The sequence below is a fragment of the Sciurus carolinensis genome, chromosome 5 (genome assembly GCF_902686445.1).
Source record: "Sciurus carolinensis chromosome 5, mSciCar1.2, whole genome shotgun sequence".
NCBI lineage: Eukaryota > Metazoa > Chordata > Mammalia > Rodentia > Sciuridae > Sciurus > Sciurus carolinensis.
Window position 1 is genome coordinate 26,746,592 of NC_062217.1, and position 25,780 is coordinate 26,772,371.

General features: G+C 33.9%; 1 protein-coding gene across 7 annotated transcripts in view; it reads right to left on the reverse strand.

Moving 5' to 3' along the window:
* Positions 1-25,780, reverse strand: part of Katnal1 (katanin catalytic subunit A1 like 1) — an 87,343-nt gene that overhangs the window by 39,388 nt on the left and 22,175 nt on the right. For all 7 annotated transcript variants that reach the window (XM_047553654.1, XM_047553652.1, XM_047553659.1 and 4 more), the window contains 3 exons: positions 14,204-14,369; positions 4,943-5,070; positions 4,249-4,354 (listed from right to left, as the gene is read on the reverse strand). In XM_047553654.1, the coding sequence (XP_047409610.1) occupies positions 4,249-4,354; positions 4,943-5,070; positions 14,204-14,369 (400 nt within the window). The remainder of the gene's footprint in view (positions 1-4,248; positions 4,355-4,942; positions 5,071-14,203; positions 14,370-25,780) is intronic.

The window sequence follows — 25,780 nt, forward strand, 5'->3', positions numbered from 1 at the left end:
GGAAAGTTATGAAACATTTCAAAAGGAATTCAAAATAATGATCTTTAAAAAGCTCAGTGAGAAATAAGAGAATACGAGTAAATAAGTCAAAGTGAGATAACCAACTATATCAAGCAGAAGAAAGAATTTCTGAACTTGAAGACAGATCTTTTAAATTAACCTACTAACAGGGTAACAACAACAATAAAATAAAAAAAAGAATAAAAAGAGCAAAGAAAGCTTATGAGAAATTGGGATAAGCAAATATTTGTACTATGGGAATTCCAGAGGGTAAAGAGATGAAGAAAGGCACAGAAAATATGTTGAACAAAATAAATATTGAAAACTGCTCATGTCTTAGGAGAGATTTAGACATCAAGATCCATAAAACTCAGAAAGAACCTCAATTAGGTTTAACTGGAAGAGGTCCTCCTCAAGGCACAGTAAAATCAAGAGCCAAAGTCAAAGACAGAATTCTAATAGTAATAAGAGAAAAAGTGTAACATATTAGGGAATCTACACTGGACGAACAGCAGATTTCTCAGTAGAAACCTAGCAAAACAGTAGAGTGCTAAAAGAAAAAAATTTATTTGCCAAGAATAATATACCCAGCAAAGCTATTATTTAGAAATCATTGAGAAATAAAGCTTTTTCTCAAAAACTTACCACTAGACTGACCTTACAAGAAATGTTTAAAAGAGTCCTACATTTGGAAGCAAAAGGGTGATTGATGATGACCATAATGAAAACACATGAAAGCAGATATGCAAATGAGAAATAGAAAATAGTCAAATATTATTATTAGAAAACTACCAAATCACAAAGGTCAGTAAGAGAGGCAGAAACAAAGGCTATACAAAACAAACAGAAAAAAATTAACAAAATGAAAACAGTAGATTACTACCTGTCAACAGTAGTATTGAATGCAAATGAATTAAATTTTCCAATTAAAAGATAGAGACAAGGTAAAAAAAAAAAAAAAAAACTGTATGTTGCCTATAACAACTCGCTTCCCACAGATGCAAAGTGAAGAGATGGGAAATACATCCCATGCAGGTGAAAACCAAAAGCTAGCACGTAGCTACTCTTCCCAGATATACTCCATATCAAGAACCATAAAAAGACAGCGGAAGCTCTATTAAGTAAAGTAAAGGGAAAGGAATGATAAGATAACATAAAGAACCAATTAAATACAAATTAATAAACAAGTGAAAGGAAGTCTAGTGGAGCAGAGGAAGAAGAATGCAGGGGATCATGAACTGAAACTGATTCCCAGGCATGTATAATTTTGTCTGTATGAACTCAATACTTTATACCTATAAAGTTCTAATAAAAAAATTTTAAGTTAACCCACTCACAGGGGATCAACAACAATAAAGAATAAAAAGAGCAAAGAAAGCTTATGTGAAACTGGGCTACCCCTAATAAGCAAACAAATATAGTTATACTATGTATACCTATAAAGCTCTAATAAGAAAAAGGATGTTAAAAACAGTTAAAAAAAAAAAAAGAGAGACAAAGGTCATTCATTACACAATGGTAAGAGGATTTATATATATACATATATATGTATCAATTCAAGAAGAGGAGATATACACACACATATATATAAATAAATTATATGTGTGTGTGTGTGTGTACATATATATATCCATATCCCAACATGGGATCACTGAATACAAAAAGCAAATATTACTATATCTAAAAGGAAATAGAGATTCCACTAAAATACAATAGTTGGGGACTCCTTCACCCATGTGGATAGATTATCCAGACACAAAATTAGCAAAGAAACACCTGAGTTAAACTATACTATGGACCAAAAGAACCCAACAGACATTTACAGAATATTTCACCTAACATTTTTCTCATAAGCACACGGAAAAATTTCCAGGAAAAATCTTGTTACAAAACAAGTCTCAATAATTTTTTAAGAATCAAAATTATATTCTGTATCATTTCTGACTGTATGAAATGGAATAAAATTAGAGATCAACAAAAGGACCTGTGGAAATTGTACAAATACTTGGGAATTAAACAACATGTTACTAAATAACCTGAAGAAATTAAAACAAATTTTAAAGTATCTTAAGACAAATGAAAATAGAAACACAATATACCAAAACCTATGGGAAACAACAAAAGAAATACTATTAGTGAAATTGAGCAATAAATGTCTTCTTCAAAAAAGAAAAAAGATTTCAAATAAACCATTTGACAATGCAACTCAAGAAACTAAAACAGCAAGAACAAACCAAACTCATAAATAGTAGAAAGAAACAAAGAGTAAGGAGGGAGGGGAAAAGAAAAGAAAAAGGAAACAATAAATTGAGACTAAAATAATACAAAAAATATTAACCAAACAAAATTCTGGCTTTTTTAAAAGTCAGAACTAGACTAAGAAAAAAGAGTGAGAAGACCCAAGTAAATAAATAAAATCAGAGATGTTTTTCATCCTTTTTGGATATATTTATGTTGATACACAGAAATACAAAGATTATTCAGGACTATTAAGTACAACTTCGTGACAACAAATTGGAAAACCTAAAAGAAACAGAAAACCTAGACACACATAACCTACCAAGATTGCACCATGAAGAACTAGAAACCTAAACCAATGAGGAATGAACGGCAAACAAGTGGCAGAGAAGTACTCAACATCACTGCTCACCAGGGAAAGTCAAGTCAAAATCACAATAAGATATCACCTTACCCCTTTGGCTATTATCGAAAACACAAAAAATAATAAATGCTGGACAAAGGAGATCTTTCAAACACTATTGGAGGGAATATAAATCAGTACAGCAATTATGGAAAACAGTATGGAGGTTCCTCAAAAAAGTTAGAAATAGAACTACCACAGGATCCAGCAAGCCCAGTACTGAGTATACATATCCAAAGGAAATAAAATCAGTATGTCAAAGACATATCTGCACACCCAGTCTACTGTAGCACTATCCACAAGAGCCAAGACATTGACTAAGCCTAGATTAGTGAATGAATGAATACAAAGGGTTATACATATACAGTGGAATATTATTCACCTATAAAAAATGAAACCTTGTCATTTGTGGCAACAGGGATGAGCCTTGAGGACATTATGTTAAGTGAAGTAAGTGAGGCAAAAAAGGACAAATACCACCCTTTCTCATTTACATGTGGAACCTAAAAAAGTTGGTCTCATATTAGAGGATGGGAAAGGCATGGGAGAGAAGGGGATGGAAAGAAGGTTGGTCAACACATGTAGCTGGATAAGAGGAGTAACTGGTAATATTCTACAGCACAAAAGGGTAACTGTTGACAATGATTAGTTGTACATAAGCTAGAAAGGATTCTGAATGTTCCAACATAGAGAAATGATAAATGTTTGAGATAAGAGATATGCTGATCACTCTGATTTTATCATTATACACTGTATACTATTTTGAAATATCACACTGTATTACAGAAATACATATTATTTGTCAATTAAAGTAAAATACATATTAGGAATAAAAATGACCTATAACAAACATAGTCTATAAAAGTTCTCAAGTTGTGAGAGGCAATCTAATTGCCATGGGTGTTTCAGATCATTCAGGTAACTACACAATTTCCCCTCCCTCTATTTTTGGCACAAGAATAGAGGAAGAGGTGTTAAACAAATAAACAGACCTTTCTAGCTAAGCCAGAAGGGCAAAGTAAGGTCAGGCTTTCATTTCATTCAACTAATCAAAATAAAGGAAGACTCTGCCTATGGCTAAGCCAAAAAAAAAAGTTCTAGGCAGGAAGGTAGCTTCCAGAGAGCTTGGGAGAGTTTTTAATATGCTAAAATGAAACTGTTGAACTTAGGGGCTAGGCCTGGGTAGGCTTTAAACTCTATGGTAGCAGGTAAGCTAGAAAGAAACAAACATTCTGATTATGTCTAAGAATTTTACTGAGCCTAGATTAAATGATAATGATTAGTGAGAAATAAATCAACCTAAAAAAGGTATTTATTTGATCAAACACTTATTCTATAAGACTATGTACTATTGCTATTTAATTTGCTTAACTTTTTATTTATAGAAATGACATCTAGGAAATTCTTAAAACTATCCTCTAGCTCAGCACCTGAGTGAAAAGACTTTATAGCTTCAACACTCCATGCCCATCTCTCTTGCCACAAAGCCACACACCCTAATTCAAATCCATGTGTTCTGGATGCACACAGACCTCCCCTGATATTGACAAACTTTCATTACCACACAAACAACATTCTCATACCACAACTGCTTTAATAGTCCTCACCTTCCATGGCCTTCTAATTCCTTTGAAAAAGTCAGGCATCCACATTGGAAGAACAACAGCTTCTCTTAGCAATTTCTTTGCTTCTTCCAGATCTGCTATGTCATCCCTGTGTAAGAACAACAAAGTTGCATGAGGTTTATCAGGAATGCCTATGACTTACGGTCAGAACTAAGTCATACATTTTTTACTTATGACATTATCTTTATATTAAGAATATTGTTCTAATCCTTACTGTATAAAATTGGTGAAAACACTACAGTTATTCAGACATGTTATTTAATTAAGACCTTTATCAGTTATATCAACATCAAGTTAACATGTAAAATATCCTTGGTTTTATATACATATATATTTGGAGGGGCGCTCAACCAGAGTCATAACCCCAGCCCTATTTTTAAGTTTATTTAGAGACAGGATCTCAGTGAGTTGCTTAGGGCCTCACTAATTTGTTGAGGCTGGATTTGAACTCACAATCTTCCTGTCTCAGCCTCCTGAGCCACTAGGATTACAGGTGGGAGCCACTGCACCTGGCTCCTTGGCTATATTCTTACAGAAGTCTCCCATCAATTCTATATGCTCATATTACAGATGAAGACATAATCAGTAAATTAATGGATAACAAGAGAAGGCTCAATATCAAGTCAATCTATGATGTTTTCTCCTCTATTTTAATTCAAGAATTTAAAAGACTAACCAATGAATGCTAGGATTCCTGGATACAATGTCTCTCTCAAGGGCTTCTACCAGATCCTTATCATATCCAGCACCGTCAAATTTTGGAATTTCACCATCGCTTGTACCATCTTGCGTATTTTTCCTTCCCTAGGGACAGGTATAAAAAAAGTTCTGGTCAATAACAGGATAATTTTAAATAACATCATTAAGTTTTCAAAACGTTATAATATAATCACTTTTTTTTCTTTTTTATAAAGATACTGGGAGTTGAACCCAGAGGCACTCTACCACTGGGCTAAACCCCCAGTTCTCTTTATTCTTTGAGATAGGGTGTCATTAATTTGCCCAGGCAGCCCTCATATTGTGATCCTCCTATCTCACTGTGTTACTGAGATAACAGTCATGTGCCAATACACCCAACTATAATCACTTTTAAAATATCTTCTTACAATTTAAAATAGTATTTTCTGATTGCTTAGGTATCATCCTCCCCTATTTAATCAATCAGAATTAGATGAACTGGTCAAATTTAATATAAATATCTTTGAATTCTTAAAGGGATAGTTGCAGGTAAAACTAAAATGATCCTTGCTAGATCCAAACAGACTGGAAAAGTCTCTCTGAATTGGTACATGGAGAGACTTTTCACCAGTGCTACAGAATATTTAAACTATTAATACATGACAAAAAAGAAAATTAATTAAGACTACTATGCAGCAGAAAATCCCATATACATTATTTCATTAAATACAGCAACCCTGCAAGATAGACAGTATTTTTCCTTCTTTTTATAGATAAGGCTAAGTAATTTAAGTTCACTAGTAAACATTATGGTGGAGATTTTTTTTTAAGGTGATCGTTTTAATTCAGTCTCTCTGCCTCCCTAAACCCATACCATTCAACATCAGATCATCTCGTGCCTTGACTGAATTTAAAGATGGCAGAACTATTAGATTCTCCAAAGAATCTGAGAAAGAGGCTGCAGATGAGGTAATCGTTGGGACTGTGCAAGTGCATCTTACTGAGTCTTTTCCTTTCTACCATAAGTAACCCCCTCAGGATTCAGGGTTTCTTCCAGTGGGATTTTTGAGGCACATCATAACATCACTGTAATGACAATGATAAAATGACGACTTCAAATCATATTACTAAGATCATTAAAGCCAATATGCTTTTACCCTAAATTATTCATTTAATGATATGGTGGCTATATTTAAAAAGTATATGCTATGGTTTCTAGTTGTGGAATTCTGCCAAGATTTACTCAGCTTTGAAGAGACTTACATGAAACACTAATTTGCCAGAGAACACTTCAACTAGGGAACTACTTTGACAGGCATCAAGTACTATCCCCACAGCATCAGCCTCAAGTTACTGTCTAACGTAAAAATGAAGGGGGGAAATGAATCAACCTCCTCAAAAAAGATAAAAGAATAGGGTGACCTCTGATCCTACTTCTGAGATAAACGAAAGGAACAGTAAGTGCCGAGAGGGGACTAAATAGCTCCCTTTTCAGATGCCCGTTATTTCAGCCACCAGGTAATGACCAAACAGTATTCTAGTGACCTGACCCCCAAAATAAACTATATATCTGGGCAATATGGCAGCAGTATTAAGTTAAATTTTCAAGTAAGATTCTCGCATTTCAGACGACATATCAATATTGACACTATCAAAAGAAGTAATGTCTGGCACCCCTACCAAACAAACAAAATTTAAGTTCAGCACAGAGTCACATTTTATATTATGGATAGGCCAATGCTACAGTTATTTAAACAAATCACTGGAACACTCTGTAGTCATTTTTAAATTATTCTAGAAATAAAACAAGTAAGGAATACAAGAGAAACTGATATACCTAGAGCTTAACAAGTCTTCATGGGGCACTATAATTTGAGACTTATTAAATTAAAATTTCATATTAATATAAATGTCCAAATAGCAGGGGAGAATTACACCAAGAGAAAAGAAAAACTACATACCCACCTAGAAGTAGTAGTATCACAGAATTTTAAGAACAGTAAATATCTGAGTATATCCTATGTACAATATATTTTATTGTGCATTCAGTTTTAAAGCAGTGAATAAAAAAATACATTGTCTGCCCTCATCAAGCATCTCATCTAGCAGGGGTGTGGAGTAACACGTACACAAAGCAAAGGCATATATAATTATAAACTGTGAAATGCTGTGGAAAAACTAAGTAGTCGATATGGCTAAAAGACATCAAGAGAAAGAAGAGGTTGGCGGGAAAAGCAGCAGTGAATTTGGACTTCGCATTGGGAATGACAAGATATGATTTGGATTTTTAAATGACCCTTCTGGCTATTATATGGAAAAGGATGGCATGGAGGAGAACTGAAGAAGTAAAAGCTGGTTACTGCATAGAAGAGGAAATGTGGGTAAAAGCCCAACTGATGACCATTTATGTACTATGTCCTGAGAATAAAAAATTTCTCAATGATAGAAATAAGAATCTCTCTACCATTAGATACTCCAATGAAGATTCTAGAAACTTTTTCAAATCAAAATGGCAAAGTAATAGAAAAAACAGACTCAGGAAAACTAAATAATTAACTTAGTTATAACAAGGAATGAGTAAAATGGGTGAGTTACCCTCATAACAAATACTAAGATGAGTTAGAATAGGGATATCAAAATTAACAACCGCTGATTAATAGGCAATGCCTAAAATACAGTGTTAGCTTTTAGGCAATAAAGTTAACCTTACCCAAGATATTATTACCTATGCGCAACACTAGTTACAATGTCCCAGAAAGGATCCTAGAATTTCATCCTTCGATTTTCACACTAGTTGACTAATGGCAACATTACAAAAATTTGATACTTAGCATGAAGGTGGATATTCTTTTTACTCATGGAAAAAATATTTTAATTTCTTTTACTAATATCTGAATTATCCATATCAAGAAAGCTTTGTTAAGGATCTTTTATTAGTATTGACTAATCATGCTATTTGAGAAAAATAAGGCTCGAAATGACTAAGAGAAATAGTCAATGATTGATACAATTCGGTCAAAATACAAATCATGGTTTTTGTGTTGTACAAACCCTCACACTGGCAGACTAAGTGAAATATAGTCCATTGCTAGCTCTTGATTTGCATTTAAAAAAAAAATACTGACAAACAAATTACAGCCAGGGAAGGATGTGCAGGGTGACAAAGGTTCAAACAATATGACATATGGAGGAAGACAAGAACATTAGGGACATCTACGCTGAAGAAGAAAATGCTAATCCAGCAACACAACCAACTCCCTGCTCTCTTACTCCAAAGAAAAGAACCAGGACCCACATGAAGTAACAAAAGAGGTAGATTTCAGATCAACAAAAGAATGAATTTTTCTAACAATGGTCCTATCCAACAAAGCAGTCAAATCTCTTGTTAGGCAGTGAGCTGCTTGACATGACTACTGGCTAATCAGTAATAAAAACCACTGGTCCAAAGTCACAAGGATGTCGAAACTGAATAAGAGCTGACCTTTGATTCTTTCTGTAAAGCCGCAGGCTCTCACTTGCCCAAGGTTGCCTGGATTCCATGGCCCAAGTCGAGTGCAAGATTCTTTAGACATCTCATTATTTATTTTTTTTAAAAAGTGACTTTGTGTTCTCTTTCATATCTGTTTAGTCACCCGACCCACATACACACAATTCCATGTCAGATCGATAGCTAAAAGTCATACACTGCTTATTGGGTGGCAAGCACCACTGTAACTTCTTGGCGTATATTAACTCACTTATTCATCCTACAAGTCCCATGAGGTAGATACTTTAATTATTTTTACCTCACAGATGAGAAAACTGAGGAACAGAGAGGATAGTAAATTATCCAAGACATACAGCTAGATCCTAGGCGAGTTAGCTCCAGAATCGGTGAATTTGTTCACTATGGCATCCTGCAGCACATCCCTGGGCTACTCCTACCTTGATGTAAGCAGAAAACACAGGAAAAGTTGGACAGGATCTCTAAATTGCAGTCTCTCCTAAGATTATTATTTTGCAATGTAAAATAGGTTGATAAATCAAAACAGTGTTTTCTAATTTTGGTGTCATGTCCTGCATTGGAGGAGTAATACAGAACACATTTAGGTGGAAATAAGGGATCCACAGCACTCCACATATTTATCAATATACCTGTTTTTCAACACTATTTATGAGGACTCACTATGTGTTAGCCACAGGGAATATATCAATGAAGAAATACATAGAAACCCCTGCCATTATAAGGCACACATGCAAGTTAGAGGGCACAGTACATAAAAAAACATTTAGGGGCAGAATAGCAAAAGTACAAATGCCTCAAGGTGGAAGTAGGCTTGACCAGCTCCAGGAACAACAAGGAAACCAACAGAAAGGAGTAAGAGAACGGGAAAAATAGGTCAGAGGTAATGGATGCCAGTCCATGTAGGGCCTTACAGACCACTATAAGGACTCTGGATTTTAGTCTAAGATGGGAAACCACTGGAAGGTTTTGTACAGAGGAGGGACATAATCTGACCTGTTAAACAGGAATTCCCTGGTTGCTATATTATAAACAGACCAGGGTAGGGGATTGTCTTGTGTTCTAGTCTACCCTTTCTGTAGTATACTGAGCAGCTAGCTTGAGTGGTCGATCCTAAGAAGGAGAAAACATTTAAATATGGTTACTAAGATTCACATTTAATCTTACTATATATGAAATATCACACTCATGAGCTCCTAGTAAAATAGCCTTGAAAGTGAGATTCAATGGACAAGGTTTAAATACAGCAAAACCATTCAGTCTAAGGAAAATAAGTTGAGTAGTCTTTTGAACAAGGGGTTAAAATATTTTAATATAAATCTTCCTAAGACCTAGGAGCTCATCCCCTCTCTCAAAGACTAAGCTGATGCTCATACACGAAAAAAAAAATCAAGTGTGGGTTTTTTTTTAAAAATACCAACTTCCACAAATAAGTTTGGAATTACAAAATCATAAGTTCAGTCAAAGGGTTTAGTTTTAAAAAAAACTACTTTATTATAATGCAATAATGTTAAAAAAAAAAAACAGCTCTATAAATTAGCAGCCATAAGATAAAAAAAATGTGTGGAGTGATTCACTATCCAAATGCCAGAATACTTCTTAAGATCAAGTCACTGAAAATACAAATTAATAAGTATAGAAAGGATTTTCAATTTAATAAGTTATAAAGCAAATAAATGCACAATATAATAAACATGATGGCAAAATTGTAAGTGATAAGATTACACCGAAAAAAAATTGGCAATATGCTGGCAGGCACGTGGAGCATCTTTCTCTACAGGTAAGAACGAAAACTAGCACCACTACTCTGCAAAATTACTTAGTATTATATACTAAAGTTTAATTTACAAATAGCCTATAACCCAACAATTCCACTCCTAGGTATATACTCTAGAGAAACACACACACACACACACACACACACACACACACTCAAAGGAGACAAATAGGGCTGGGGAGATAGCTCAGTCGGTAAAGTGCTTGCCTTGCAAACACAAAGCCCTGAGTTCGATCCCCAGCACCGCAAAAAAAAAAAAAGGAGACAAATAAAATGATCTCAAGTAGTTATTCATAACAGTTCCAAACTAAAAACAATTCAAATATCCATTAATAAGAAATAGTTTTAATTGTACATACACAATATAACAATGAAAATAACCGAGTGTATCTGCAAGAGCATGGAAGACTCTCACAAATATGTTTAGCAAAAGAAGCCAGATGCAAAAGAATATTTAACTGTACATAAAGTTTCAAATGAGGCATAGCTAATTTATGGCACTAGAAATCACAAGAGTTGTTATCTCTGGGAAAGAAGAAAGTGGCAGAAATTAGGAGAAATCATGAACATGACTTCTGAGGCACCAAATGTTCTACTTCTTGACCCTGAGATTACACATATTATGGGGCAGTTACAAAAGTTACATACAGTGCTATGCTGAAACTGTTTCTTTTTGGTTTGTGAGAGTCAATTAATAAATTTTCAGGAATTTTGTGAGCCAATGAAACACTGCCATTAGTTAATGGTAAATTACACAAATTTAGAATATATTATATTTTTAGAAAAGATAATACTCAAAATTCCTTACTTCTTAATGACCTTAGCATTACCTATTCTCTGGAGGTTACTCAAGTCTACTGCATCTGTATGGTGGAAACCCTGCATGATAGAAGGCTACCCATTCTCATCCAGAATCATTTCAGTGACATCATGTGGAAATCTGTCACAATGGAGGTATTTATAACAGAGAAATCAGCAACTGCTATGCTATAAATCAGGGTTGGTTTGTTCTGTTAACTGTTTAGACTTCAGAAGTGAAGGGAAAAATTTTAATAATGCAAATTAAACTTAAAAGTGTGCCATTTCAATTGTTGTTACATCATAAATAGCACACTAAAAATTCTTCCATATGTGAAAATTATCCAAATTATCAAAGTCATTCAAGTCTTTGATGAATAAGTGAATTCCAGCATATTTTTATTGTTTCATCACCATCTTACTAATAAAAACACATTATCCACTAACATTCAAGTCAGCAGTACATTTCCCCATCAAATGCAAATGCAAGTCAGGCACAGATAGAAGAATTGGGCCAAATGAGCAAGAGTACTTTGTGGGAGTCCACTGGTTCTACGAAATTTACAATAAAAAGAACATAAGGTAGTTTACTATTTACAAATTATGTGCTACACATCCTTTTTATCAGATGTATAACAAACTCATGTGTGAATGTGTCTATGTGCACAAGACTGTTCAAGGACAAGTAACATTTGCTACTACACTAAAAATTCAAATATAACAAGGACCTTGAGCAAGGTATGTAATTTCTCTTATCCTCACTTTTCTATATCAATAAAGTCAGTGGTTAAAGTATAGCAGCAGCAGCATTCAAAATCTGACCATGACTCAAAGCAATAAATGCACATTAGATCATAAGCTAGCATACAAAAATGTTGATATTAACTAAATTTTTACTTATTTACATAACTAAATTTTTTCTCAAAATAATACTGTCTTTATTATGGGCAATAAACTGAATTTTCTAGTTTATTCTTTTTTTTTTTTTTTCCCCAAAGCTGGTTTCAAGAGGAAGTTGACTAAGGTGGGCAGTAGGGATAGAGCCTACAAAATCTCTGAGGATGTTTTTAAAATTCGCTTTCAAATTACCTTTCCACAGAATTTGATGTCTACCAGTTTTACCTAACAGCTTCAAACCCTATCATACAATTCAGTTAGTTTCTGAGACTGTAGTATTCTAATGAATATTTAAATGGTTATGAGAATCAGAACCAAACAAATACCCCTTCATATTCTAATGAAGTTTCTATGAGTTTAAGTCCCTTTTATTTTTAGTGACTCAGAAAATTCTTTATCTCCAAACCAACGAAGGTTCTTTTTTATTTTATTTTTTTTAATAAATGGCTTAGTTTACAGTGACATTCTGAGTACTTAAGTGTCAATGAATAAAAAGCTAATAATCAGAAAATTATTTGAAAACATCACGAAAGACTATTTACAACCTCCAGAAGAAAAGGTATTTGATACTTAACAAATGCTGCTCAGTTGTTTTCGTCTCAGTTTAAGCATCATTGGACACATTTAAAAATCAACATTTACTTATTCTGGATTACGTTTTTCAAATCCAATTCAGATTTTTAAAATCTAGTTTGGTGTGTAAGGATACTACATACTATGGGGGGAAAGAATACAAAGGCATGAGACTCTACAGACTCCATTCCTCTAGACTTCACTTTTCACCCTGGCACGTTACTTCAGTGCTCTATGGCACAGTTTTTTTGTCTGTAAAATAGCAATAATAAGACACCTACTTCTTGGAACTGTTGCATGAATTATTCTGTAATCACTCTGAATGATGCCTAGCAAAAGAAGCATCCAATAAACCATGGTTCTTCTCTTGTATTACATGAAATTAAAGACAAAGTTCCTTATCTTGTTCTAAAAGTTGACTTAAAAGCGAACATCAGAGTGAGGGTTGGACTTCAACCCCTACTTTCATTCTCTAAAATGCAAACTGAAGTTAGCTGAACAAAAATAAGAAAAAAAGATGAAACTTAAGATACATAATTTCAAGCATCCATTTGTGTGGCTTTTAATAATGGGGGGAAACCAGCTCAATTTCTCCACAGGAAATAATTTATTAGTATCTCTCAATAATTCCTAAAAGGAACTGAGATGGATTCACTTACTGTTTTATGAAATAAAAGCATCAACAAATCACAAACAGTCAAAAAATACTATTCATTTTCAGTGTCGTAGTAAGGCAGAAAGGTAAAATATGTCTTTGAATCTCTTGAGTAGAAATACCCAGAAAACACCAGTTTTATTCTGTCACAGACTCAACATGCATAATACCTAGGAAATTGATCTATTTAGAGTCCTTATCTACTGATTAAAACTTGCTAATAAAAACCTTCGAATACAGCATACAGTTTTGAAAGATAACTACTTGCTATCAGTTATAAAATTATGGCATGAATTTAATGATAAATCCTGAATTTATAACTAGTAAAATAAAGCCTCTTTGTGGAAGTTCACTACATTATCATTCATTTGTAACATCATGCTGGAATGAAAAAACTATCACTAAAAATTTGTCTTCTCACTAAAATTAAGGACTGGAGATACACTAGATAATCATGACTAACTCCTTACTGTGCAATCATCTTCCACCCACTGTTGTAAAGCCCATTTTATCGGCAGTACAGACTTTCCATCCACGACTAAATTTATCTGACAAATCAATTTCCTAGGTAAGTAAATGTGCACAATGAATGTTCACCAAGGGACATTTTCTCATTAAAGAAAATAAAAGTCTTATAATACTCTATAAATTCAGCTAAATTTAATTTTACAGTAGTAAATCATATCTTTCACCTTATTCTATGAATTTGCTTTCTTATAAGTCTTTCTCCTACAATTATGTTTTCATTTATTATTTATTTTCATTCAGAATATTTGTTAAAATATTGTTTTTAAAGTTTTCAAACTATTTGAAATACTGCTACAAAGTAGCTGTTTTACTTAATACTTTTCCAAGAGTCCATGTGTGTTTGCTTTCTCTCTGAAGATTTTTACTTTGCAGCCTGGCCTTCAAAATATTAAGATCACTCAGGCTTCAAATCAGACTTTCTTTTAATCCTTCACATTAGAACCACGATACCCTGAAAAGCCAGCAACAATCGTAATATCCACCAAAGTCATGGGCTTCGAGAGAGTGAATTGCAAAGAGACAGTCTTGCCTTGTCATCTCTCCCTCTTGCTCTACAATCCTTGTCCCTACTTGTAGGTTTCTCACTCTTTGATATGGGATGTGCTCGGCCTACAGGTCCCCGGGCTCCTACTCCTGCCATTTCTTTCCTCAGAGGTCTTACTTCTCGATTTGGACGCCTGATTTGAGGTGGAGCTCTGACAAAAAAATAAAAAATAAAAATTAATTAAGGACAAAAGTATATCATTACTACCTTAGTAAATAAAACTGTTAAATCAAGAAGCCCAAAACCTTACATTTCCAATTTGTGGCCATGACTATTAGGCTAGTTTTCAATTCTTTTTTTTTTTTTTTTTTTAAAGCATGTTGTTTGATACAATTATTACATATACATATATATGATACATATGGCAGCACTTTGCCAAAGTAGCTATTAATCTCCAATAGAGGGCAACACAGAATACCCCCTGTGATTAATTACGTAATGGTAAGACAACTACTTTATTCATTGCTGTCCTAAACCAATAATAGCTAACCTTTTAAAAAGCATTGAAAGCTATTCTTTAAGAATTCAAAATACAACTATTAGCACAGTTTACAAATTTTAGCTTTTTATACAAGATGATTTTCTCTGCTTCTGTACTAGAAATTCAACATTTCATTCATCAAATTACAAATGACAGGGCTTAACAATGAAATCTTATAAACAGAGGAATTTCTATGTAAAAATATCATTCATGCTTTAAGAATGCCAAAAAGTACAGGATCATTTCCGTTATATTGCCTCCAACTGTGATTAAGAATTATGACAAATATATGCATGTGCATACAGAGTAGCATATTTTGTTTCATACATGTAAAACTTGGCCCCTTCACATAGTAAAGATCTGAGGTTTCTGAGTCGGTATTTAGTAATCTCTGTTATCTTGGCTGAGGGACCTAGTTCTTCCTTGAACAGTCTCCTGCATTACTTCCTTTTCTCTCTTGATGGCTATACTTATATCTGTCATACTTCAGATTCCTTTTGGGGGTTGCTTATTCATCCCTATACCATACCTATTTTTCCTTTCTCAGAGTCATGCTGTTAAATTCACCTAACTCATCAGAGAGTTTAATTCCTAGTATCAGTAAAGGTGATGTGGTATATAACTACAAATCCAAAAAGATAGGAAAATGGATGAAAAGTCATAAAGGTTGCAAACTTGGTGCAAAAAAGATTAAAAGGGCCAATGTGTTGCCAGTCTAAAACAGTGTATTCAAATTGTTGGAATCAGACTATAACCTGAAACTGCAAAGATAAAAATGGCTGGTGAAAAACTGTGTCTCCCTAATAGATACAATTAGGTTACCATAACCTGACATCTTAATCCCTGGTGTTCAGTCCATTTAACTATTTATTGAACATCCATTAAATAGAAAACAGCCTCTACTGTGCTGGCCCTACAAGAAATGAAAATAAATAAGCAATCTTATAAAAGAAATCTACTAAAAAGGGACTAAAAAATAATGCATAGTAAAATGGCAATAAGGTACTTTGTAATTTAAATATTATTATTGGCTCTTAGGGCATTATTAGTCTTTTCAGTATTCTGTCAATAAAATAAAAATGTGAATAGACTGGTAAAGAATTCAAGACTAATAATGATAAATTGCTCTATTTCCAGTATTTCAATGCAAACACTGTTTTTTCTAACTTATTTTTTCTGTTCTAAAGAGGTATAAAGTAGGAGTACAACTTTAGTGTGCATAACATCTTTCCTAATCACATTCATGAGTACAACCAAAGATAGTAATATGAGATCAACAATCTCATCCAACCAGAACACATGTCAAGTTTGCCCTCTTGTTAGCAGCTGTGCCTGCTATTTAAACATCTGTCATTGTTTGTGGTCCTGCTTTTTAGACTCAACAGCCAAGTGAAAGCCTCTGCTCACCAACAGCAAGGACAGCCCCTACAGCTGCACAGCACGATGCTCTGCAGCTGCTGCGCCTGTCCGTTAGGCCTCACTGCTTAGGGTCGACCTTGAGACAGTCCTTCCGTCTTAGCTTATGCTTTCCCCACTGCAACCTGCTATTTAACAGTCACTTAGGACTGCCACAGTCCATTTTGCATACGCATTCAGCTAAGGAAGGCTTATGTTGTAGAATTATTTCAAATTATTTCAAAGCTGGTACACAGGCTGCCAAGTATTTGCTGCTGCTGACCTTTTCCTGCCACTCAAATATTTTGATGGGCTTATAGATGGTCTGAATGAAACTGCTCAAGAAGCCAGATGTTCCATTTGTGTCAAGTCCCATGTCTCGCAGGAAGTGTGGCTGTGCTTTGTTAAGTTTTCGGTTCCATCTCATTGCAGTTTGATATTACATTTGTAACAGACCCTGACAACTTCCCAAAGGACATTCTTGATTCTGTTCTGTACTTCTTTGTCCATTAGTGCATCACTGCACAATGTCATGCTTCACTTTAAGGACTCAGTGACAGCTTCCAGACTGGGTAAACAATAAGACTCTCAAGGCTTCTTTGGCTAGTCTCTCTTTAAAAAGATACTTTAGTAGGGTTACACAACATCACTGACCTCTGTCCTAATGGTCAAAAAGACTGCCACTATACCAGCTTACGGCATTTCAAATATAGAGAATAACTGTTTAGATCTACAGATGAAGTCAGAAGTGCCTACACTGCACTCAGTCTTCCTACTTGAGATTTCCCTATAGGAATAAGAAACACGCCTTATTCTATTATGTGCATGCACATGCACCTGATTTCCCCTTAAATCTAGTATTTCCTTTTTCTCACCAATTTTATACATAAATGTTCTTATGAATATTGCTTGTAATAAACACCTGAAAATAATCCAAATATCCATTATCAGAATAGTACACAAATTATATTCATATAATAGGAAATACTAGACAAGTGAACCTAATTACAGCTACTTAAAACAATGACAGATGAAATCTCAGGACCATAATCTTGAGTGAAGAAACAAGTTCAAAGCATACAGACAGTAGGAGTCCAAGCAAAATAAGGTGATACCAACATACATAGTCAAAATATAAAGTGAGATTAAGGGAAAGATTAAGACTAAATTCAGAACAGTAGTCTCTCTCTGAAATAGAGGGAAGGGAACAGGAGGATATGGAGAAGTACAAATGACTTTAATGGTCATACTGTAAAGTTCTTCATCTTAAATTTAATACATCATAATGTATTATCTTGTGATTCTTTATATCTTACATAATTGCAATTTTTCTACTCAGAAGTTAATAAAATGTTAAACATGAATTATAACACTAGTTAAATATTTGAGCACCTAAGAAATGAAACTGTAGGACTGCTACAAGTTTTAGCATGTGCACACAATGAGGGCTCTGATTATACATCTTAAAAACTGAATCTCCTGGATCCGAACCTAGAAAAGCTCCATAAAATATCAGGTGACAGAAATAGGATTGTCTGTTTGGTAGACATTCACTCTTACATGATTCCATGAAGTCAAAGGAAGAGAGACCTTTTCCAAGAGGCCTTGATTCCATACCATGCTAAGAAACAGGATTACAACTTTCTCTATTACAACTACTATTACAACTTTCTCCAAGAAAGACACAAAGGCTCCTTCCTTCTTACAGCTACTGAGCTTTCCACTTCCCCTTTCTGTTTGATGATGGTTTTAAACTCCTTGGTTACATCTATTTGTCCATTCGTTGTTAGAATTCGGGTATCAGAGTAAATAATTTGGAACAGTAGGATTTTTGTCCAAGAACATTAATTCACATTATTTAAAGCTAACTTCTAGAAAAGAAAGACAATCTTACTCTATTACGTTAATCTATATAACTTTAGAATTAAATTAAAAGGAAAACACACCTCTCTCCATAGCTAATAAAAAGGTTAGAAACATAAATTCCAAGTAGTTCATACAGATATTTTCACTGAAGAACTTAAGAGTCAAAACATGAGACTTCTGAATTCAAGATAAATTATTTGATGAAAAACAAAGAGAAAAAAGTTTAAACCTGTGCTCTAAAATTAAACAGTGATGATTATCAACTCAGATGTCAATTCATCAGATATATAACTTGTTTTTTCAAATTAGAAAATATTTATTATGTACCTAATAATTACAGAAACTATGCTGAATATTATGATTGGTTTAAAAATACTACAAATACTGTTTCAACCTTCACAGTGAACAGAATAGTGGCCTGAAATCAGCAGATTTGGAATCCTAAAACCTGAGTACCATTTTACTTCCAGGGTCTACTAAATACTGAATATATGCAAGTATCAATGTCTACAAGCTTCACATTCTTCCTCTATAAATGGGATGATAATAATACATCACGAATTTTTTTAAGTTTAAAAAAGTTTGAGAAAGAAAAGATTCTTGAACTGAGCAGTGTTTCAGAATAAAGATGATTCCAAATATCCCGACTTTAAGAACTTTTTAAGTTTACTTTTCATTTGGGTACAACTACATATAGTAAAATGAACACCTATTAACAATACAACTCAAGGGCTGGGGTTGTGGCTCGTGGTGGAGTGCTTGCCTAGCATGCATGAGGCACTGGATTTGATTCTCAGCACCACATATAAATAAATTAATTAATTAAATAAAAGGTCCATCAACAACTAAAAATATTAAAAATAAAGAATGCAACTCAAAAAAGTTGTACCATGTAACTACCAGTAGATCAAAAATACTGAGCATTTCCTAATATTCCAGAAAGCTCTTAGACTCTCTCTTTGTCAATACAAGTCCCTATAAATGCAACTACTATTCTGACTTTAATATCACAGATTAATTTTGCCTATTCTTCAGTTTCATATAAACGAAATCCTACAGTACACTTTGTGTGTCTGGTTACCTTCTTTCAAACATTACCTGAAAAATTCATCCATGTTTGTTCCATTTATTGCTGTGTAGTATTCTACCACATAAATATACTCGTATATCTAATCTTTTTGAGGATTTTTTTGGTTACTATTAAAGCTGCTATGAAAATGAGCATTATGTTCATATAATGAAGACATAAGCACTCAATTCTTTGAGGTATATAGTCAGCAGTGGAGTTGCTGGGTCATAAAGCATATTAAAGATTAGCTTTAGTAAACAGTCTTCCAACAATGTATGAGAATGCCAGTCAGCCCATTTTAGCCATTTGGGTGGCAATGTAGTGGCAACTCATTGTGATTTTACACTGCCTTTCTGAAATGACTATGGATGTTAAGCATCTTTTCATTTGCTTACAGTCATGTATACATTTTATTTTGTAGAATAGCTGTTCCAGTCTTTTGTCCATGTTTTAAAAGTCATATTCTTTTTTACTAATTTCTTGATTATTGTTATTATAATAACCATTTGTATATTAAAATTATCTTCTCCAGTATGTGGTTCACCTTTTGACTCTTTTTCATGGTATCTCTCAATAATTATTGGTCTCACCTATCAATCTTTTTTCTTCATGTTTTTTAATAAATCTTTGCTACCCCAAAATCATGATGATACCTTCCCATGTTTTCTTCTAGGAGCTTTATTTTACTATTTCCTATATTTTAAGTATTGATCAAATCAATGTTTCTATAAGATATAAGATGGGGAAGGCTGTGGCAAGATTTTCCCCCTAAATGGGTATTTTAATTAACCCAGAAGCGTTTTCTGATAAGACCCACCCACCTTTCCCTACTGAATTGCAGTGCAAATCAAGTGACTTCACCAAATTCAATCTTTAATGATAAATCCCAGTTCTAAAAAGCATTTAAGAAATTTGTTTGCTATCAGAAAATTAAAAACAATATCATACTGAAGTCTATTTAGAATATTATTTATTAATTCTTTCAACAAATATCTGAACTCTTGCTGAATGCTAAGCACCATGCTATATAATATAAAAGGCTACCTTAGGTTAACTCTTCCCTCATCATCTCAAGCAAATCAATCACACCCAGAGATACATTAAGTACTGTAGACAATGCTGTTTTTTAGTTTTTTATATCTTCCATAAAAGTATATTTTGTGCAGATGATACTCATTAGAGGTTTTGATTTAAGATATTCAACTTATTAAAGTTGAAAATAAAAAACATTCAGTTTTTTCCTTAAATATTTTGATTCCACTACAATGGTTTTTTTTTTTTTAGTACAAGACAGAAAGATCTTAGAAGTCACTTTTAACAGAGTTTAAATGTTTGGTCCAATTTACAAACCTAGTTAACAAAATGCCACCAAAATTTTTTTACTTACCTATATTCAGAAATTTATTTTCTCCTTAGTTCTTCCACTCTTTATTTAAGAATAATTTACATATATTTATTAATCTTATGACAAATCAAACTTACAATCTTAAAATTCTAAAGTTCCAAGAAGGTCCTTGGCATAAATATTTATGTAAAAAAAAAAATCACAAATCAAAAATTATTACATAATATATTTAATGTAGAATTGCATATATAAACTCCTGTTAACCATTTTCTTAAATATTTTAAGTATGTAAAATTAATAAACATGGGACTATGCACATCTCTCTTGAGAGAAAACCATTATTACCACTAATCTTACAGGTCCTAATTCTTAGTCTATTTTATTTATCTAGGAGTTAAGAGATATTTACCAAGTTCAGAAAACACTCATTATGCAAGTTAACCAAGGTACAATTAATCAGAAATTGCAGCTGGTATAAGAACTGGCGGTGCAGGCAGACATCTCACACCAAATATTATATGATCCCATTAAAACGATGGGGGCTGCCCTCAGCATTCTCATGTCACCCACAACCATTTATTTCAGATGGGACATTAAGTAGATTCTTGTCAGTGATTCAGATGGGCCATACTAAATCCTATTTACAGTTGCTAATCAGTCATTCAAACATTCTGAGGAAGGAAATAACATCACTAATTCTTTAATCTAACAGTGGAATTTCACTACTGTCACACAGGTTAACTGCTTGCTTGCGTCTTATCTTTTCCATTTAATTCTAAAGAACAATGAACTTGAAGGAGTTAAGTTTATTTTTGCCTAACTAGATCTTAAAACTAGATAGACAATGGTATTCTTTCAGATTATTAAGACTACACAACCTTTACAAATATTTATTGAATTTATATATCTCACAGGTCTCTCTCCTGCTTCTAGTCAATTTCTGAGATTATGCTACTAATTTGTAAGATAAGGGAATACCTTACCAGTGGCATATCACATCATCTCAGCAAATCTGAGAAGCCTATAAGTTAGCAAAATATCTACGTATTTTAGAATCACACTAGACATCCTTTTCTGTCCACACATAAATCCTGCAACTAAATAAAGCCTTACTAAACAGCCCTCCACTATACCAAAATCATAAAAAACAACCAACTGTAGAATAAGACTCTCAATAATTTATGACAGAACTACAAAAATAACACAGTGATAATAAAAATAAGCTGAAAAACCTTCCCACAATAACACATTCAGAAATAGTGGATAAAATGTAAAATATTCTTTTATGTACAAAACTGTTCTTACCAGAAGGTAAGAGAAATATTTCATAGACCAAACAAAGCAAAAAAGAAAGAAAAAACTGTGAGATGATGATAGAGCAGACCTTTAGGGGTGTGGGACCTGGGTCATCTGAGGGCTTAAGTTTTAGTGACCAAATAGTGAGACCTAAAAGAGGGTCTTAAGTCCATGCAAATCACAGAAGCTGTACTAACACTACAACATAAAGTCAGGACTTTCAAAGGGCAATAACCACAATGAAAGGGTAGAATTTAAAACAGAGAAAGTAAAAACATTTGTCTGTCTGGGTCTGTTTTCTATTAGAGTCAAGCAAAGTCTCCTCTAGAAATATTAGTCAAGGGCCTGTCCACTTTGGGATTCAACTTCATACTACTTAAGCAAAGAAGTTTACGTAAAAGTGATCTTGAGCAGGTGATGTCCTTAAGGCACCTGACTGAAACAAACAGACCTTTTCAGGAGTGATGCCCTCTCCAAATAAGCTACACATTGGGAAAGCTAATTAAAACCTTACTGAAGAGACATTCCTAACTTTAATACAAACAAGAGTCACCAGAAATAATAAAAAGACAACAAAGAGTGGATAAAATGTAAAATATTCTTTTATGTACAAAACTATTCTTACCAGAAGGTAAGACAACAAAATAAGTATGTTTAAAATGATGAAAAGAATTAAAAAGGAATTTTAAATAAAGGAAATAGAAGTCTTAAGTAGCATAAATAAAAATAAATCCACAGTAAGAAAATTTGCAGTGAAACTGCTCAGCACCAAAGACAGAAAATAAAGTCTTAAAAACAATGAAAAAGAAAAGTTAGCCATAAGCAAAATACAACTATACTAATAATATAAGCCAGAAGGCTAAATAATACTATTACTAATAGACCTTTAAAACAAAGAATAACTACCAACCCAGTAACCTATACTGAACTATCATTTAAGAGTGAGAGAATAATATTTAACTATTTTAAGAATAAAATCGGTTTACATTTATAGAGACCTCTGCTGTTAAGAACTACCAAATATACTTCAGTAAAGATGAAACTGAATCCAGAGAAAGTAGAGTGCAAGGAATGGAAAACAAAACAATTGATAAAAAAAGTGAACAAATCTATCTAGTAAGCATTTTACTCACTCATTCTTTCAACCAACAGTTACTGAATGCCTACACTGTACCAGATACTGTTCTTGGTTCTGGGGATACAGCAGTGGGTAAATCTAAGGACCCAAATTTTCATGTCTTACAATCAATAAACATACATATAATTTACTACCGGGTAGCAGTAAGTGCTACGTGGAAATGTAATGCAGAGTAAGGGACAGAGTAGACAGGTGAAAGGGAAAATATTTTAAATAGGGTGGTCAGGGTAAGACGTGAACAATCACATGGGTGGGAGTGTATAATAAAGCTCCAAACCTTTCCTGACATGCCACATGTACCAGATTGTTCTTTACACTTCACTTGCATTAAATCATTTAATTTTCACAATAACCCTGTGAAGCAACTGTCATAACTGATCCCAATTGACAGAGGAGGAAAATGATGAAGAGGATGAATGGCTCATCCTCACAGACACTAAGTGGCAGAGCTACAATGACGATCCTCGTAGCTGGGAGCCAGTTAATTATCAGGCTCTGTGCAAAGGAAACAACCTTCCTAGAACATGAGCTCCTGCAGGCAAAGTCCTTCTCCCACCTGTCTCTGCACCCGAGACGCCAGGGACATTAAGTTGAACTGGATACAGAAGGAACAGAGGGCTGAGAACTAGAGAACAGTAAGAGAAGGAAATTAGAGAGGCCACAGTGAGAAAAGGGAAAAGAGAGGGGAAAGCAGAATAATGTAATCCCACAGAAACCAAGAGGGAGAAGAGATGGTAAACACTAAATGTTACAAAGGTGAAAAGCAGTTAAGTTTGGAGAAAAGCCATTCCATTATTCAATTAGGAAGTTATTCAGTATCTTCAAAAGTATGCTACGATAACTGAAAATCCACAATTTCTAGTAATTAAGGGGTAAAGGACAGTGAAAGGAAATAGATGTATACTCCTCAGTGTAGAGCAGTTTGCCAAAGGAACAACAAGGCGGAATGACAGTGGCTAAAGTATAAGGCAAAGATTTTTTTCAAGAGCAATGTAAAAGTAATGTGTTATGGCTTCACTCTGACTTACCACTATCTCGTTCCCACTCTTTAGTTTATCTCTAATGATTACAATTTCTATCTTTCAGTTGCCTTTTCTGTAACATAAAAAAAGATAGAAATACCACGTTTTTAGGCACTTGATGTAATAAATACCTAGAATTCCAAATCATCAATTTCAAATGAGTGACTGCTGAGTTCTATAATGTAAGAATAATGCTCCCTAGAGACTACTTACATAAAAGATATAATTTAAAAATAAAACAAGGAAGCCAAATGGAACATCCTCCCACCCTTGGGACACTTCAGATTACAACTCAGACCCTGCTCCCTCTGTCCTCACCCTCAGATGGTCTTGTTTGCTTTTGCTTTCCTCAGTGAAATGATCACAAAAGAACTTGCACAAGTTGTCACCTCTGTGTGTGCCACTGCTCTGCACCAACTGCCTGTCCTCCTGTGACTGAGCCAGTTGCTCTCCCACTCCCTCTACATGTGCACTGGATCCACCTCCTCTGTCTACTCTAAGACTGCTTCTGAAGTTGTGCATTTTGCCCATATAGAGTCTATTTTCCTCTTTGTACCACAGCATATAAAAACTCTTTTATTCCTCTCCTCTCTAAAATAACAAACCTTGACTCCTTATCTTCCCCAACTTCCACTCAATTTCTCTATTTCCCTTTTCAGCAAGACTCTGTCTTCATTTCCTCTATTCCCATTCTCTAGACACACTCCATTATTCTCTACCACTCTACCAAACTGCACTGAAGATGGTCACCACTGAGCTCATGCACCTAAATCCAATCCAATCTCTGTCCTTACTCTATTTGACCTATATGCAGTATTTGATAAAGTAACTTGAGATTCTAAACATGTTCCTTCTTCTAAAACACTTGGTGTTAACAATATTGCCTATTGTAGAAAGTGGTTATGAAAATTAAGAAATAAATCATGTTAAGAGTTTATTAGCACAATAAAAACAATTAATATTAGTTATTTATTACTCTGCTTAAACAACTCTGCTACCTACATTCTACTCAAAGTCAAAACCAGAGTCTATTCCATATTTTAGAATCAGAATTTTAGAAGATAATATGACTCCAGAGTGTTAAGAAAATTAATAGAACCCCAACCTACAAACAGTATTAAACAAATAACCTATTCTATCATATAAAGAATGACCTTAAAATTTTTGCCCCAACCTTAGTTGTTGTTGATTCCTAAATACTACTAATCCCAATCTCTCTCAAAGTTTGGCTCTCGTTTCTAATTCCTGTTCAACAGCATGGTCTAAACAAATTGGTCTAAATTATCTGTACCAATTTTTCTCCCCTTCTCTACATCTCATGAATGACTAAATCCAATCCACTCTATCTCAGTAATGGCTCTCACACCCATATACAAGACCAAATGCTAAAAAGGGCAGAGACCATGTTTGTGTCTGCATCCCACTATATGTGGTCAGGATCTCCTGGCACAGTACTTGGCATATACAATATCAAGTTTTCTAAGATGCTTATTTTCTCTTCTTGGTTCCTTGAGGTCAAGGCCTATGGGTTTTTTAGTTGCTGCCATACTGCCTTCAGGGCCAAAGGCAACATCTAGCATATGATGATATTTATGAAATACATGTTGGACAGATCAATGATATAGCAGTTTTCTTCCTAAGACTTCAAAACAGTTTTACAAAGCAATCTCATATGTATACTTGACAAAGGGAAAAACAGTTCACAGAAAAGTGAACTTGTAGGATGTAATGAAATTGATACAAAAACTTGCTTTCCAATCATCTAATTCCAGGAAAATAACTAAATCAGAGACTAGGTAAAATATTTGTACAGATGAGATGGTAGTTTACTATCTAACAGTATTTGACTTTGGCCTTAATTGATCTTTTCACTGCAGACTGGGTTTTTAAATGCTACCAATTAATCTATTTGGGTACCGAAAGAAACAACTTTAATACCAAGTCAATAAA